Here is a 17,132-nt window from a genome sequence, read left to right as displayed (position 1 = left end):
AATGAGTTTTTAAAAGTCCCTTTTTACATTTAATAGCCAGCCTTCTGCATTAGGCAAGAAACGGGGGGGGGGGGGGAACCACACAGATCCAGAAATATTTAAGAGCAAACATGTCTAATTTTAAGACAAGCAACAGAACAAACCAATTACAGTTTTTCATTTTGCAAAGAAAGAAAGAAAGAAAAAAGTTATGGAACAAGCCAGCAATTAAACTTCCTTTCGGAAGGTCTGTGGTCCACTTCAAAATAGATGGTCCTCCCTTGCCTTGCTCTTAAATTACCAAATAAAACAAAATAGATCCCTGCCCCAAAACGCCTGGATGCCACCGGCAAGGCTCCATTCGTAGCCCTTGGCAGTCATTAGGACAAGGTTTAATAAATCAGTTGTGCTTAGCTTCATCGGAGGCAATTTACTCTCAGAGAGAGAGGGGGAAAAGCAGCAAATGAGTACTTTTTACACATTTTATGATTATTAACATCTTCGTCGGCGCAGGCCGTAGATTTGAGAAGTCAGCGTTTAAGACCAGGATATGAAAATTAGATCTGTGGGTTTGCTGGAAGACTGGAAGCAACCGAGAAAAGGGCTGTCTATTAACATCTTAAATGAGTTCAGATTTGTGCGATGGTGTGCTCTGGCCTCCCTCCACTTAATCCTTCCTGTCAGCAAAAATTAAAAGAGAGAGGGAGAGAGGGAGGGAGGGAGGGAGAGAGAGAGAGATCTACAATTTTGAGATAAACCACTGTATTGAGTTGTCAGAAACAGCTGGTGGTGGGAAGGGGGTGAAAGAGGGAGGGAGCGAGAGGGGGAGGGAGGAAGGGTCTGTAAGTTGGAGAAGGAAGGGAGGGAGGGAGGAAGGGAGGGAGGGAGGGAAGGATCCGTAAAATGGAGAAAGAAGGAAGGAAGGAAGGATTGAAAGATGCTCAATGGAGGGAGGGAGGGAGGGAAGGGCCTGTAAGATGGAGGAGGGAGGGAGGGAGGGAAAGAGGAAGGAAAGAAGGAAGGAAGGAAGGAAAGACAGGCAGGTATTTCTCCGCTGCCCTGTTGCTGGCAGTGAGCAGTTAAAGGGGCTTTTGGAGGCAAGCGATACTTGCCAGCGTAACCAGACAGGGCTGGGGTGGGATTGGACCCTCACCAAGTGCTCAGTGTGAGAGAGGGGCTTTTCCTGGGAGGATTGGAAGGCAATGAGCCAGCCGTGTCTGAGTGAATGAACACGGGACGTAAACGAGGGGCTTTTATGCCTCAGCTAAGGCTGAGATAAACATTGCTGCCTCCCCCCCACCCCCCATTCTCCCTCTCAGCTGAACACGAAATGTAGAAACAGCTTCTCTCCAACACTCCCGTTGGAGGCCTCGTCCTTGCTTGGCCAAGCCAAGATCACCGCTTCTCATCCCCCTCGGGCTCCACTTTTTAAAAAAATATTTTTTTAAAAAATGCTTTTAAAATAATAACAAAAGAAAAGCCCCAAAGGAAGGGGAGGTGAAGATACTTATGCACATTCAGACGATACATAATAAGGTGGGATTCCATAAGCACCGGAAAAGAAAAGAAAGAAATACAAGAAATTTTATTTCAAGAAAAACTAAGAGAAAGAATAAGGCTCCCCTCCACGAGTGATTTGTTTAACGGCGGTTCAAAAGGGAAAGGATTGTTTAGCAACGCCTCAGAGCTGCAACGATGGCTTGGGAAAAATTCACTTAAAGGCCACCAACAAAAAACGATGGTAAAATAGAGGGCAAGTCGACTTACGACCACAATAACTTTAGGAGAGAAATGAGAGTCCCAACTATGGTTATAAGTCCAAGGATCACTGGTCTATTCGTTACAGGAATAAACAGTTAGCATTCTACATATAATTACCTAAAACAAACATTATTCACATACATATACGTGTGAGTGTGAGAGAGGGAGCGAGTGTGTGTATGAATATAAACTACCATGAATTATATACATAAATTGTTGGTCTCTATGCAGTTGCTAAGAATTGACTTCATCAGATAGGTAAAAGCTAAAGGTTCCCCCCTCGCACATATGTGCTCGTCATCGTTCCCGACTCTAGGGGGCGATGGTGCTCATCTCCGTTTCAAAGCCAAAGAGCCAGCGCTGTCCGAAGACGTCTCCGTGGCCATGTGGCCGGCATGACTCAACGACGAAGGTGCATGGAAGGCTGTTCCCTTCCCACCAAAGGTGGTTCCCATTTTTCTACTAGAGTCAGATACAAGGGACCCAGTGGCTCAGTGGCTAAGACGCTGAGCTTGTTGATCAGAAAAGTCGGCAGTTCGGTGGTTCGAATCCCCACCACTGCCTAATGGAGTGAGCTCCCGTTACTAGTCCCAGCTTCTGCCAACCTAGCAGTTTGAAAACACGTAAAAAATGCAAATAGAAAAATAGGAACCACCTTTGGTGGGAAAGTAACCATTCCATGCGTCTTCAGCATTGAGTCATGCCGGCCACATGACCACAGAGACGTCTTCGGACAGCGCTGGCTCTTGGGCTTTGAAACGGAGATGAGCTCCACCGCCCCCTAGAGTCAGGAACGACTAGCACCGATGTTCGAGGGGAACCTATACTTTTCCCTTACTGATAAATATCCTTCAAAAGTTTCAAGGGATCCTTTTGACATAGGAAAAGGAAAAAGAAAAATAACCTCCAGGATTTACGGTGGGTCTGTGGAAGACGGTCCTGGAGATTTTAAAGCCTAATGTTTTTTTTATTGGTGTTGGTAGATATGTGGACTGTGTTATTGGCCGTTTACACACCGGAATTGGATCCTGGAAATAATGTTGAGCAACGTCTGAGTTGTGTGGAACATTTAAAAAAAAAACCCAAATTTCAAGGTACCCATCTGAATTTCCTGCTGGGGATTCTGCTCCCAAGCTGCCCTGGAAGCCAACCGGTCATCTAAAGTCCCTCCTCGCAAAAGTTTTGAATTTAAGGTAGACTGCCCCTGTCCCTGGAGGTTTTGGTCCGACTGGATCTTGCAATGTGCTGTTCTAGAGGGTTTCTGCAGGGATCAGGCCTTGAAACGGGTCTCTCCTGGCAAATGCTTAGTGATGGGAAGAAACAAATGTTTATTCGCGTTTCACAGTTTCTGACCGACATGGAAGCTGACCGACAGTTTATGTATAATTCATACGTCTCGGAATATCTGCGGTTGCAAGAAAAAGCTTGCAAAAAAAATCTGTGCATTTCATGTTTCTCAGAAAGTGCATTTTGGAGAAAGAGGCCGGGGTTAGCAGGGGGGATTCCTCCTGCAATGGGTTTCTTTTTCATAGGAGAAAAACCCAAAATGGGACAAATTGGGTTGGAGGAAACGTGTACACGTTTCTCATCAATTGGGGAGACGGGGTTGCTTAAAACCCAGACAAACCGAAAGGAGGAAAATCAACTCTCAGACTGCTGAATAATATTGCTGCAAATCCATAGCTTAGATGCATGCTTCCCCCCCCCAAAAAAAATAAGGAACCCTGGGATTCAAGGCAAAGGCAAGGCACCCCCAAGGCTTGAGAGCGTATGGGGTTGCTTTCTGGCATTAAAAATAGGAAAAAGGGAGGGAGGGAGGGAGGAAGGAAAGAAGGAAGTTGAAAAATGCAGAAGAAAAGATGGAAAGAAGGATTAAAAGATGCTGAAGGAAGGAAGGAAGAAAGGGATGGATGGAGGGAGAATTAAAAGAAAAGGAAGGGAGGGAGGGAGGAAGAAAAAAAGGATTAAAAGATGCTGAAGCAGGGAGGGAGGGAAGGAAGGAAGGAAGGAAGGAAGGAAGGAAGGATGAAGGGTCTGAAAGATGCTGAGGTCAGAAAACTAAGGAAGAACAACCAAACAAAGAAGAAAACCCCCTTTTTGTCTTCTTCTTCGGCCTTCTCTTGAGTCGGCCTCCCAGAGCCAACCGAAGGGCTTCTCTCTGCTGGGGGTGTTGGGGGAAAGGAACCGCGTGCTAATCCTCCCCTCCAGTCCCAGTTGGTAAGCAGGGCTGAGAAAGATGCCTACTGATTATCCAGCCTGGGATAATGGGATGATTCCACCCCCCCTCCCACCCCCAGAGAATAGACATCCTTAAAGATATATTTAAAAAAAATATCCCACCATTGTATAAATCTCCCTTGTTTTATTATCCCAAACCTCTCAGTTCAGGATTCTCTCTCTCTCTCTCTCCCCGTTCAGGGAAGCCGTTATTTAACCTGTCCAGATTTATTTCAGCAGCTGCATCTTCATGGATAGATAGATATTTTTTTAAAAAACACCACAAGCAAACAGGAATCGGGGTGCCAGAGAGCTGCTCTCTCTTTGGTGGTTTGCACAGCAATTAATCCACGTTTAAATGAACTGTGGCTTACTCAATTAGCCTAATTTTCCAGATGAAAGCTGAACCGTGAGCCGCAGAGTTCGCACCGCTGGGTGAAGACCCGCTTTGGTTAGTTTGCATTAAGGAGGCGAGAGGGTGTCCTTTGGAGGAGATTTCGCCCATCTCCAGGAGAGGGACATGATTTCCAGAAAATTCAGCACTTCAAAGGGGTAAAAAATAAATGGACATTTAAGTACTGCTTTATAATGTTTTGGTAAGACCACGCTTGGAACATTGCATCCAGGTTTGGTCGTTATGATATAAAAAAAGATGTTGAGACCTTAGAAAGAGTGTTGTTGTTGTTGTTGTTATTGTTGTTATTGTTGTTAGTTGCAAAGTCGTGTCCGACCCATTGCGACTCCATGGTCAACGTTCCTCCAGGCCTTCCTGTCCTCTCCCATCCTCTGGAGTCCATTGAAGCTCAGGCCGGCTGCTTCGGGGACTCCATCCAGCCCCCTCCTTCTCTGCTGTCCCTTCTCTTGCCCTCCATCATTCCCAGCATGAGGCTCTTCTCCAAGGAGTCCTTCTTCCTTCTCATCAGGTGGCCAAAGTCTTTGAGTCTCCTCTTCAGGATCCGGCCTTCTAAAGAGCATCCAGGGTTGATCTCCTCTAGGACTGACCGGTTGGATGGCCTTGCAGTCCAAAGGGACTGCAACGAAGAAGGTTAGGACATGGAGGCTAAACTATACAATGAATAATTAAGGGAACTAGGGATGTCCAGTCTAATGAAGAGAAGGCTTACTGGGGACATGATGGGAACCTTCCACCACATGAGGGGCTGTGATAGAGAAGGCGGGGGGAGGGCGGTCAATCTATTTCCAAAGCATCTGAGGGGCGGGACAAGAAGCAATGGATGGAAATCTATCAAAGAGAGAAGCAACCTAGAACTAAGGAGAAATTTACTGACAGTGAGAACAATCAATCAGTGGAACGGCTTCCCTCCAGAGGTTGTAGGTGCTCCATCACTGGAGGTTTTTAAGAAGAGAGTGGACAGCCATGATATAGATATACCGTGGAGTGATATAGAGTTTCCTATGTGTCCATTCATCTATCCATCATATCTTCTGCTTGGACGGGGTAGGGTAGGTGGGGTAGATTACCTACAAAGTCCTTTCCAACTCTGTTAATCTGTTTCTTTCTAATTATCTATTTGTCTCTGTGTCTGTCTGTCTATCCATTCATCCATCCATCATCTACCTATCCATTCCATCTATCCCATCTATCATCTATCTAGCCATCTACCTGTTCATTCATCCTGTCTGTCTGTCTACTATCATCTATCTATCATTGCCATTCTCTATATCTATATCTTTCTTTCTATCTCTCGAATATTTACTCTATCCATCCATCCATCCATCCATCCATCCATCCATCCATCCATCCATCTATTTGTCCATCCATCCATCTGCCCATCCCATCTATCCATCTGTCTGCATTATAGCTCCCATTTCAAACCATTAAGATCCACCACGAAAAACAATCCAGCCCACAGATCAAGGGCTCGGACATTCTTTGACTGGGCACATTTCAGACCCGGCAACTGGCCTCTGGATCCTTGCCCCCCCCCACTCTTTTTCCCCCCAGTCCAGGCCAGGTTTAATGTAGCTTTGCTGTGGGAAGGGGGAACCAAAGCTCTCGTTCATACGATGCTCGGGTTCCAAAATCCGCACCCTGCTTCACTCCAGAGCCTGCAGCAGTACGTGTGCGTGAATGCTGAGTGTGCAAACGCAGGATATAAACCCCTGGAGGGAGGGGGGGCTTTTCCCAGCGTGCCTCGGTCGCCTCTCCCGTCCACAGTGATTGGGGAGTGCAAATGAGGAAGGCCCAAATCAAATGCACATTGATCAAGGGAAGAAATTCCTCGGCCCGCCCCGATTGGAGTCACCTTTCTCGTGGGTCCCCCTCAGCTCTCCCTCCCTCCCCTGCCCCACAAAGCCCCTCCTGCAATTGCATTATGGGTTTATGTCAAGGTATGTTAGATGTTAAATTAAACGTCAAGCCGCTCTGTGTGCTCCCCACTTGGGCTGCGGAAAATGAGTTGCGGAGCTTGGAAAAGATCCAGCCGCTTAACTCATTGAGCCGAACAGTGGAGTGTGACAGGGGAGGCTCCTGAATCACTCCCCCACTAGACTCCCAGAGCTGTGTGAAGGCAAGATAAATGGGGCTTTAATGGTAAATGTTATTGTCGGGAGTGAAGGCAGAACAGGGAGCTCCCCTCCGCCCTGATTGCGGCTTTCTTCAGGGAGCCCATGCGGTTAAAAACCTGTGCGGAGGGGGGGGAGAACAACACAAATCAACCGGGTATCACCAACACCCCATCCAGAGCGTGGAGTTTAGCTGCTTAACCGGATTAGCAATAGCAGTTAGACTTATATAGCGCTTCATAGGCCTTTCAGCCCTCTCTGAGCGGTTTACAGAGTCAGCATATTGCCCCCAACAACAATCCGGGTCCTCATTTCACCCACCTCGGAAGGATGGAAGGCTGAGACAACCTTTAAGCCGGTGAGATTAGAACCACTGAACTGCAGATAGCAGTCAGCTGATGTGGCCTGCAGTACTGCACCCTAACCACTGCGCCACCTCGGCTCTTACGGCCTCCAAGTACAGTTAAGAGAAATGATAGCTAAGAGATGGTGAGTTCTAGTCCCGCCTTAGGCATGACAGCTGGCTGGGTGACTTTGGGCCAATTACCAGGAGATGGTGAGTTCTAGTCTAGTCCCACCTTAGGCGCGGAAGCACTGAGAAAGGCAACATGATCGCTTTTCACAGAAAATTCAGAAATTGGGGCAAAACTCACTTAGCAACAAAGATTTTGGGCCCAACTGTGCTCATAACCCAAGGACTAACCTATATAAGATCAGTGGACCTCAACTTTCAGAATACCTCAGCCAGGCAAAATTCTGGGAGTTGACGTCCACTCAACTTAAAGTGACCAAGGTTGGGATTCCCTGCTCTGAGTGGCTTCATCATGGTTTAGAGTTCTTCTGCTTTCAGCAATAATAGAGGGACGCGGTGGCTCAGTGGCTAAGATGCTGAGCTTGTTGATCAGAAAGGTTGGCGGTTCGAATCCCTAACACTGCATAACAGAGTGAGCTCCCGTTATTTGTCCTGGCTTCTGCCAACTTAGCAGTTCGAAAGCCCGTAAAAAATGCAAGTAGAAAAATAGGCACCACCTGTGGTGGGAAGGGAGCAGCGCTCTGTGCCCCTTCGGCGTTGAGTCACACTGGCCACATGACCACGGAGACGTCTCCAGACAGCGCTGGCTCTTCCGCTTTGAAACGGAGATGAGCACTGCCCCCTAGAGTCGGGAACGACTAGCTCATATGTGCGAGGGGAACCTTTACCCTCAGCCACAATGAACAAACTCTGCTTCATCAGTAGCAAAGGCAGACTTTTGGTTAGGAGTCTCAAGTCCCAAGACAGCAAACTTACCCCAATGTGGTTTACCAGGAAGCACAATGTTCCTTTTTTCAGGTGAGCAGGGACCTTGATGGGGGCTTATTTTCTGAAAACAGCTTTGGTTGAAGCCCATCAGATCCTGTCAAACAATAAAAGTTTGCAATTGCTTCAAGTTTTGCCTTCCTGGTTTATTTTTTTATTTTTATTTTAACAAAGCCACCTTTTAAATTTCCTACGAGACTCTCCCGGACTGATTAATTGCAACTTGGGAAAATGGGGCAGAAAAGAAGAATGGGAATAAAAAACCATTTACACTGTATACTTTTTTAAAGAAGGACATTTGTAAAACCAGCTGGCAAACGCAAATTATTTTAAGCGATTCATAAGAAGGAACGTGGAGAAAATTCCAGAGCAATGTCAATTTTTTGAAGAAAAAAAAAAGTCTAATTCAACTCACCTAATGCTTGTCAGCCGTTGTTGTGGCAGCAGAGTTGGACAGTGAGAAGGTTAGCAAGGATAATTAAATTTGAGCAAACTTGAGAAAGGAAGAAAGAAGAAAGAAGGAAGGAAGGAAGAAAGAAATTCATGCCCTAGCCAGGATAATTAAATTTGAGCAAACTTGAGAAAATGAGAGAAAAGCGCCATCAAAGTCTGGGAGACGTTGGGAGGAAAATCTCCAGGGGTCTAAAAGCGAGGAGGCAATCTCAGAAAGAAGATCCTCATGAGAATCCCGCAAGTATTTTGCCAGACTGGAAGGTGGTTGGATGTTTCACCCCGAAGACAATTCACCTTTTTGTGTGTGTATGGAATATCACAGGCGTTGGACTCTGTTTTAAAAACTTGCTGACCTGAGACCATTTCTAAATGTTTTCTAAAATATAATTTTATTGAAAATGTTAACTGCAGGAAGATCTAATGTCAATTAAAGTCGAACTGGAAAGAAAGAGAAAAGAAGGGAAATTAAGATGATTAGGGAGCTGGAGACCCTGAGACACTGCGACCGTCATAAATAGGAGCCTCCGAATTTTGATCACATGACCTTGGGGATGCTACAATGGTCGTTAAGTGTGAAAATGTTGTTGTAACATTGAATGGTCACTAAATGAATTGTTAAAGATGAGGACTGGATGGATGGATGGATGGATGGATGGATGGATGGATGGATAGGCAGATAGATAGATATAGACAGGTAGGCAGGCAGGCAGACAGGCAGGCAGATAGATAGGATGATAGATATAGACAGAGATGGATGTATGGAGATAGGTAGGTAGGTAGGTGGTAGGTGGATGGATGGATGGATGGATGGATGGATGGATGGATGGATAGATAGATAGATAGATAGATAGATAGATAGATAGATAGATAGATAGATAGATAGATAGATGTAGATGTAGATCCTGCTGGGGAGGGAATTTAGATCCCTGAGTTTCTTGGTCGTGCCAATTCAAGGGTCAATAAATCCTTTTTAGCCATGAATCTCGTCTTTTTTGTGTTCTTCCCGCAAACGTCACCGCCCTAATTGTAAGGTCCCTGGGAGAATTAGGAGTGAACTTCTGATTTTTTTTCCCCCCTCTGAATGTTTGCAAAGGTTAAACCGAAAGCCAAATGCAAGCCCTCAAGGCTGTGATTTTTCTTTTTATCTGTTCTTTGGTTGGAAAACAACCCTCCGTAAAATATTGCAGTGTGCAAAACCCACCGATCGGCCGTTAAAATCCTACAGTGCAATTTGGGAGCCGCAAGCGAGGAGTTCAGAGACCTCGCTGTAATTCAACGCCAGGCTACCTGAAACCTCCCACTAAGCATCCTCCCCCCCACCCCCACCTTCACGGTAGAAAGAAAAAAAGAGGAAAATCACTCTGCAACATCTGGCAGGTCTCCCCAGCCTGCTTTAACCACTCTGCCCAGTTGTCTGGGGAACCATTTTCCTGCGGACGGGGTGGAGAACGTTCGCTTCCTAGAGTGGAGAACGGACGAATATCGAGTTTTGCTGAAACGCCTCCTTGCGAAGGAAATCGATGCCCTTTGATTCCTTCGGTTCTCCCTCCGGGAAAATGAAATGAAATTTAGGGGATCAAAAAACCCCAACAAACACCTGCGGCATCCCCCGAAGGGCGTGGCAACTGTGCACGCGTTGAGTGGGGGACCAAAAGGCCTGTAAATGTGAGGGGGCCTTGCTACTCATTGTGTGGCTTCCTTTCAGCTGCCTGCAGCCTCCCTGGCTTCTCCTTGTCCCATTCAACGCTGGGAGATCGTGGCAAGGAGACCCTTGTGGGGGTTTACAGGGAGGGAAGCTCGGACAGTCAGGGAGGCAGGAAACGGAGGGACGGGGAGGAGGAGACAATCCTCTCTCCAGCTGTCAGGCCTGCCTCAACTGGGGCTTCTCAGCCAAAAAGATCCTTAGCTCCATGTTGTAATGAACCCGCAGCCAGCAGGGTTGGTGGCCGAGTCACAGAGTGAGGAGGTTGGGGAGGAACCTGGGCCAGTCCTGGAGTCTGGGGGAGGCTCTGGTGATGAGGGCTCTGTGTCGGAGGCAGAGAGGGGGCCAGAGACATGGGCCAGGTAACAGCTGCCTTCAGAGTCAGACTTCAGGGAGGCAGAAGAGCAGCTGGAGCCTCTTCCCAGTGTTTGACTAAATGTTGCAAAGTTTGGAGAATGCAGAGTCAGGCATCCCAATCTGCCCATAACTCTGGAAAGTCTGCATCAGGCCAGCTGCTCTCAGAATCCACAAAGATCAAAGGGTTTTAGAATATCTGGAGCACATTTACAGCTGCCCAAGAGAGGAGTGAGATTCCCCCTTCAGATGGGAGACACCTTACAAAAGGTGGCAGAAGAGTCCAGCTGTTCTCCAAGGCCCCCGAGGGCAGGAGAAGAAGCGATGGATGGAAACCAATCAAGGAGAGAAGCAACCTGGAATTAAGGAGGAATTTCCTGACAGTGAGGACAGTGGAACTCCTTGCCTCCAGAAGTTGTGGGTGCTCCAACACTGGAGTTTTTAAGAAGATGTTGGATGACCATTTCTCTGGTGTGGGGTTTCCTGCCTAGGCAGGGGGTTGGACTAGAAGACCTCCAAGGTCCCTTCCAATTGTGTTATTCTGTATTAAGTCTGTGATTTCCCTGCCTTTTCCGCCCACTTCTTTTCATTCTCACCAGAGAGGTTTCTCCCCCCCCCCCCACAGCCATCATACCAACGCCTCTAAAGCGATCGTCTACACCTCGAGAAAAGGAGGGTAATGGGGAGAAAAATCTGGTCTCTCCTCTGGAGATACTGGAGAAAAAACCCCCACCCTATGCCCATCCTGTGCCCATAAACAGGAGGCAAGAGGAGGAGAGGGGGCTAGGAGAGAATTTCTCAGAGAGACCAGATTTTAATTGCCCCCCCCCCATCCCTCTTAACGTCTCAGGAGACGTCGAATCCCCAGCTGGCAACTTGCGACGGAGAGAACAGGAGGAATTGCAAAGATTCAAGACAAGGAGGAAAATTGCACACGGGGAAACGCACACCCTCCGTCGCGTTCATTGGCTGGCGGTGTCTGGGGAGCAAACGGAGACGACACGAGTGTTGGAAGCCGGGGCTCAAATCTGCAAAACCGTATAATTAAAGAGCGCAAGACATGCTGGAGGACAATTTCCCCCCTGCCTTTTTGACTCCTAAGATTAAACATTTCTCACCTTCCCCCCCCCCAAAAAAAAAGAAATCTGAAAGGTTAAAAGTTTCACCCAGCGTTATCTGCAGAGTTGAATTTTCTCATTGTAGCAAAGCAGGGATTTCTCAGAAGGTTTATTTTATTTCCCCCCCGCCCCCCAGCCCTTAAATCACATCTTGCCTGCAGCTGAAGGAACATCCTGAAACTTGGTTCAAAGACGGAGAAATTGCCCAAAAAGAGGGTCTTGTGAGGGTTGTTTTCAAAGCCAGATGGGCCAAAAATTAATTTTGGCTGGGGTCTGGCAAAAAGCCATGCTGTAGATTGGGAGAAATAGGGATGTAGATGAAATATAAGTGTAAATTAAGGGGTTCTGACCAGGCTTTTAGGAAGAGACTGGACAGCCGTCTGTCTGAAGTGAAATAGGGTTTCCTGGGTGAGCAGGAGGTTGGACTAGAAGACCTCCGAGGTCCCTTCCAACTTCTGCATTCTGTAATTAATATACAGTCCTCAATTTAAGGTAAAAGTAAAGGTTCCACTCGCACATACATGCTAGTTGTTCCCGACTCTAGGGGGCGATGGTGCTCATCTCCGTTTCAAAGCCGAAGAGCCAGCGCTGTTCGAAGACGTCTCCATGGTCATGTGGTCATGACTTAACGCCAAAGGTTCACGGAAGGCTGTTCCCTTCCCACCAAAGGTGGTCCCTATTTTTTCTACTTGCATTTTTCACATGCTTTCGAACTGCTAGGTTGGCAGAAGCTGGGACAAGTCACGGGAGCTCACTCCGTTACGCGGCACGAGGGATTTGAACCGCTGAATTGCTGACTTTTCTGATCAACAAGCTCAGCATCTTAGCCACCGTGTTCACTTACAACAGTTCATTTAGCAACCATTCAAAGTCACAACAGCACTGGGAAAAAACGGACTTATGACCATTATTCACACTTACAGCGTCCCTTTGGCCCCACAATAAAAATTCAGACAGTTGGCAACTGGCTAATTTTCCTGACAAAACGGGATCCTGTTTTGTGACCTTATGACAAACGGTGGGGAAACCAGGTTCACTTAACGTAACAACTGCAAAGATCGTAAAATGTGGTAAAGTGCACTTAACAAAAGTCTCGCTTAGCAGCAGAAAAACTGAGCTCAACTGTGGCCGTAAGACAAGGACTCCCTATGTAAGCGTAGGAGATGGCCCGGCTGAGCCTGAGGGGGGGATCAAATGCATCATCAGCCTCGAGTCCCTTTGTGTCCACAAAGGATTTCAGCCCAGCCCACCGTGAATTCCTTATCTACCGCCAATTGGCTTCGACTGTTGGTGGTTCAGGTTCAGTAGAGCAGAAGCTTGCCATAAATCCATAGATTCATTTGAACTGTTTCCCGATTTCCTGTGTTTCAAAGTAAGTTAACGAATATAATGTACGGCTTGCATGTTTTGGCGAAGCCGACTATCCTGCCTCGGACAGCAGAGGGTACGGCTCTCACAAGCAGACCCAAAGCCAGCTTTATTCTTCTCTCGGGCACAACGCCAGCTGGGTGATTTTGACCGGTCCCTTGTCTCAGTCTGAGAAGTAGGCAAAGAAGGACACGGCACGTCTGAAACTCTTGCCAAGAAGGCTGCAGGAATTCATCCAGGCTCCAGGTACACACAGACACACAGAATCGGGGCAGAAAACAAGACAGAGGCTTAAAAGGGGTTAAGTTGGAGATGGGGAAAGTTGAGAATGCTACTTAAGAGGGACCGGCAGCTGGTTTTGGGGTATAGCAATTAAAAACCCAACAACAATTGCCAGTTTGCTGCAGAGTTTCTTACAGAAGCGCATCTTCTTTGGATTAATTGTTGGGAAGGAACATTAACCGACAAGTATGAGACGCTCAATCATTCACACAAACACACACACACACACACAGACAAAAACGCACACACAGAGGCAAAGACAAGATTGGGGCTTTTTTGCATTTCTGCAGGAGTGATGTTGGGGGGGGAAACCTGGCACCAATGATCCATTTCCCCTGGATCTCCCCTTTAAAAATTCAGCTGTGTGTCAAGTTTCTAGTCCTTATGGCCATAAAAAATGCAAGAGAGTTTTGCCGGGCACCCAGAGAGCATTAATCCATATCGGCAGTTAAAGGGGGAGGAGGGCTCCCTCTTCATCTTCCCCACGGCCACATCAGCAAAAGAAATTATGCAAAAGAGCTCCTCAACCACCTGAATCAATTATGCAAAATCAGAGCCGATCTGCATATGGACATGATTTATGCAGGCTGACAGATTCAGCAACCGCTTGGCGCAGTTTTAGAGGCGCCCTCAGGCCTCGTCATCAAAGTAAGAAATCAAAAAAAGAGATGTTGGGGGGGGGGAGGAGAAGTTATGAGTTATCACCAATTCAATCCAGGACGGAAACCCCCGAAAAACTTTTTGGGGAGCAGCCAAACCAGCTCAAAGCGAAATATTTTATCCACCCATTTCACAGAAGACTACTGAGGCTCAGAGACAGCCAAGGGCTAGGATCCGGCCATTGCATTTGTCCTCACCCTTCTCAAATCCCCCTGGTTCCAGAAACCCTAGAATAGCCGTGATCAAACCCAGTTCAGCCCACCGTTCAAGTTGGGACCAACCATCGTGGTCAGATCTCTCGTTCAGCTTAGTTTAGCCCGGAGGGAGGATGGGAGTCAGGAAATGATGCTTTGGTTAGGGAGGAATTGGGGGGGGGGGAACGGCTAAGGAGCCTACAAGGCTGCCCAGCAGGTCAGCTAAAACCCGAGCAGCCACGTTCACACAACAGGCCAGCCTGGTTCAAAACTCGGTCAGCTTCCGTAGTTTAGAATGACGGGTTGTTTCATTGTTCAGGTGGACTGCATCAACACAGAACACGGGCTGGTTGAGTGGCTGTTTATATATATATAGCTCTTTATCTATCCATCATCTGTCCATCTATATATCGTCTATATCGGCCCATCATCTGCATCTGTTCCTCTATCTATCCCTATTTCTGTCCGTCCGTCCATCAATCTTTCTGTCCATCCGTCTGTCTGTCCATCTCTTCATCCACCTACCCATCTATCTATCAATCTATCCATCTATTTATCCATCTGTCCACTTACCTACCTACCTGCCTACCTACATACCTACCCATCCATCCATCCATCCATCCATCCATCCATCCATCCATCCATCCATCCATCCATCTATTTCCATCCATCCATCCATCCATCCATCCTTCTCTCCAAGGGCTCTCCCCAGGGCTCCAAACGAAAGGATTAATCATCACAAGCAACACCCTTGGTTGGCAGTTCGGCGGTTCGAGTCCATAGTACAGGTCTCCTGTGTGAGCAGGGGGTTGGACTAGATGATCTCCAAGGTACCTTCCAACTCTGTCACTGTTTCTTTCTTTCTTTCCCTTTCCCACTGCTGTATTCCTTTGAAGAAAACCATATCTTGTCCCATTTCCTTCCCCAGATGACAAAATCTCCACAAATTCACTTCGAGATGGACTAAGGCGAAAAAAACTCCCCGTGGCAAGATGGGTGGCCCATAAATTTTACAAATAAATCAATAAAGGATCTTTTCTCCCCACTTAACTTACAGCCGTGTTGTAACCCTGGTCCACGCCACTCAAATCCGGGAGTCAAAGCTGAACATTCTAGGAAACCCCCAGAAAGGAGCAGCCTCTTCAAACTCCCCCAGGTTCTCCTGGAAGGAAAAAATAAGCTCTTCACACCTGAAGACCATTAAGGCTGGCTTTTTTAAGACCCCTCCCCAAAAGCTCAGGTGTTGATTGTCAGCAATTATCTCCTTTTCTCAGTGGCTCAGATGCTGAGCTTGTCAATCAGGAAGGTCAGCAGTTCGGCGGTTCGAATCCCTAGTGCCACATCACAGAGTGAGCTCCCGTGACTTGTCCCAGCTTCTGCCAACCTAGCAGTTTGAAAGCACGTAAAAAATGCAGGTAGAACAATAGGGGCTCCCTTTGGTGGGAAGGGAACAGCCTTCCCTGCCCCTTCAACGTTTAATCATACCGGCCACATGACCACGGAGACGTCTTCGGACAGCGCTGGCTCTTTGGCTATGGTTTACTCCATCAAGCATTCACAAGCTACCCAAAGCCAAGCCTTGGCTAACCTGTCCGGCTGCAACTGGAATGTAAGGAATCCTTGTTGGGGCAAATCCCACGTTAGATGTTTGAAATGCCAGGATGACACCACCACCCCACACGCTCTTACCGGGTTGACATGTTCGGTTCGTGCGCTCAGCTTGACCAACAAAACCTGCCCTTGTGGGGTGTACAGGAAGAGGCCAACTTTCATTGAATTGAGTTTTATTGAGTTGGGATTGAATTGGAGTAGGAAAGAACTGAAGAGGAGGAGGAAAAGGAAGGAAGGAAGGAAGGAAGGAAGGAAGGAAGGAAGGAAGGAAGGAAGGAAAACACCCAACAATAGTGCCAAGAGTTGGGGGGAAAAAGGAGGAGGAAGAAAAGGATGGAAGGCAGGAAGGAAGGAAGGAGGGAGGGAGGGAAGAAAGACACTCAACAATAGTGCCAAGAGTTGGGGGGAAGAAGGAGGAGGAAAAACGTGGAAGGAAGGAAGGAAAGATGGATGAAAGAAAGGAAGGTAGAAAGGAATGGACTCAACAATAGTGCTAAGAATCGGGTGGAAGGAGGAGAAGATGATCTGCTATGCAAAAGAACAGAATTGTTTTTATTTCCTTTCAGAAATATATCTCTCTCTCTCCCTCCCTCCCTCCCTCTCTCTCTCTCTCTCTCTCTCTCTCTCTCTCTCTCCCTCCCTCCCTCCCTCTCCCTCTCCCTCTCTCTCATATTTAGTTGGCTGAGAAGTGTTCACTTAATACAGCCCAGGCATAACCCCCCCCCTCCTTTCACACCTCCCCTGCCTGCAGCCAAAATCCATCTGACTTTCCCTCCAGCCGGGAGACCCAAAGCCTGGCAAGAGGACCTCCTCTCCAAAGATTGTCCATCCGCCCGCCTGCCTTCACTCAACCCGTCAACCCGAGCAAGACCGGCAGATGCCTTCACACGCCAGGCTGGCTCCTTCCACTTGGTCCGCGTGAACACCCACTAAAGGTGACTGGACGAGTCCTCCTTTTTGCGGGCGGGGACGGGGGAAAAGCATTTCACACGTGGGGCCAGCCCAACTCAACCCAACCCAACCAGCTTGGCGAATCCCTGGATCCCCATCGCCGCGCAAAGCCCAAAGTCAGGTGGAGGCTGGCGCGGACGTCGCGGCGGCGAGGGCCAGCCTGCGTCTTTCTTCTTAAAAAGCGGGGCGACCCTCTCCCTCCCCGCTGCCCCCTCCCCATCTCCAGGCAGCGAGCGAGGAAGACGGAGACCGCCGGCTTTCACGAGCGCTGCTAAGCCAAGAAGGGGACGTTGCCTTCGGAGCTGCTTGAGCGGATTCAGCCTTTCCCCGCCGCTTCCCCCACTAAGGAACTCCTGGGCGCCCTGATTCTCCTCGTACTGCTTTTGGGGAGGGTCCCCTCGGAGCCGGGCAGAGGGAGGGAGACCCCGCTTGCTGGAGCGTCGCCTTCTCTCGCCACCCCCGACCAAAGATGGTCAACGAACGCTGGAAAAACGTGGGGAGGTCGGCGCAGCTGGAAGACGGACCTCAGGAGAAATCCCAGGTAGGCATTTCTGGGGTGCGGGTAGGGTGGGTGGAACGGAGGGATTTCGGGAATGAGCAGGGAGAGGAGAGAAGGGAGGAAGCAGGAGGGCGCCGAGCCATCAAGGGGAGGCGCGGGA

General features: G+C 48.2%; 1 protein-coding gene and 1 long non-coding RNA gene across 2 annotated transcripts in view; one reads left to right on the top strand and one right to left on the bottom strand.

Annotated features, from left to right (window-relative positions):
* LOC148048622 (uncharacterized) overlaps positions 1 to 17,132 on the bottom strand; it is an 87,401-nt gene that overhangs the window by 16,458 nt on the left and 53,811 nt on the right. Inside the window, exon 3 of the long non-coding RNA XR_015695498.1 lies at positions 7,772 to 7,877. This is a non-coding gene — a long non-coding RNA (uncharacterized LOC148048622). The remainder of the gene's footprint in view (positions 1 to 7,771; positions 7,878 to 17,132) is intronic.
* FIBCD1 (fibrinogen C domain containing 1) overlaps positions 16,341 to 17,132 on the top strand; it is a 42,252-nt gene continuing 41,460 nt past the window's right edge. Inside the window, exon 1 of the mRNA XM_087704943.1 lies at positions 16,341 to 17,014. Within this exon, the coding sequence (XP_087561069.1) occupies positions 16,943 to 17,014 (72 nt within the window). The 5' untranslated portion in view covers positions 16,341 to 16,942. The remainder of the gene's footprint in view (positions 17,015 to 17,132) is intronic.

This window comes from Thamnophis sirtalis, unplaced genomic scaffold (assembly GCF_051295495.1).
Source record: "Thamnophis sirtalis isolate CommonGarterSnake01/CBP01778 unplaced genomic scaffold, rThaSir2_p1.2 scaffold_2, whole genome shotgun sequence".
In the NCBI taxonomy this organism is placed as follows: domain Eukaryota; kingdom Metazoa; phylum Chordata; class Lepidosauria; order Squamata; family Natricidae; genus Thamnophis; species Thamnophis sirtalis.
Note: the sequence above shows the minus strand (reverse complement) of the source record. Positions and strands in the feature narration are given on the sequence as shown.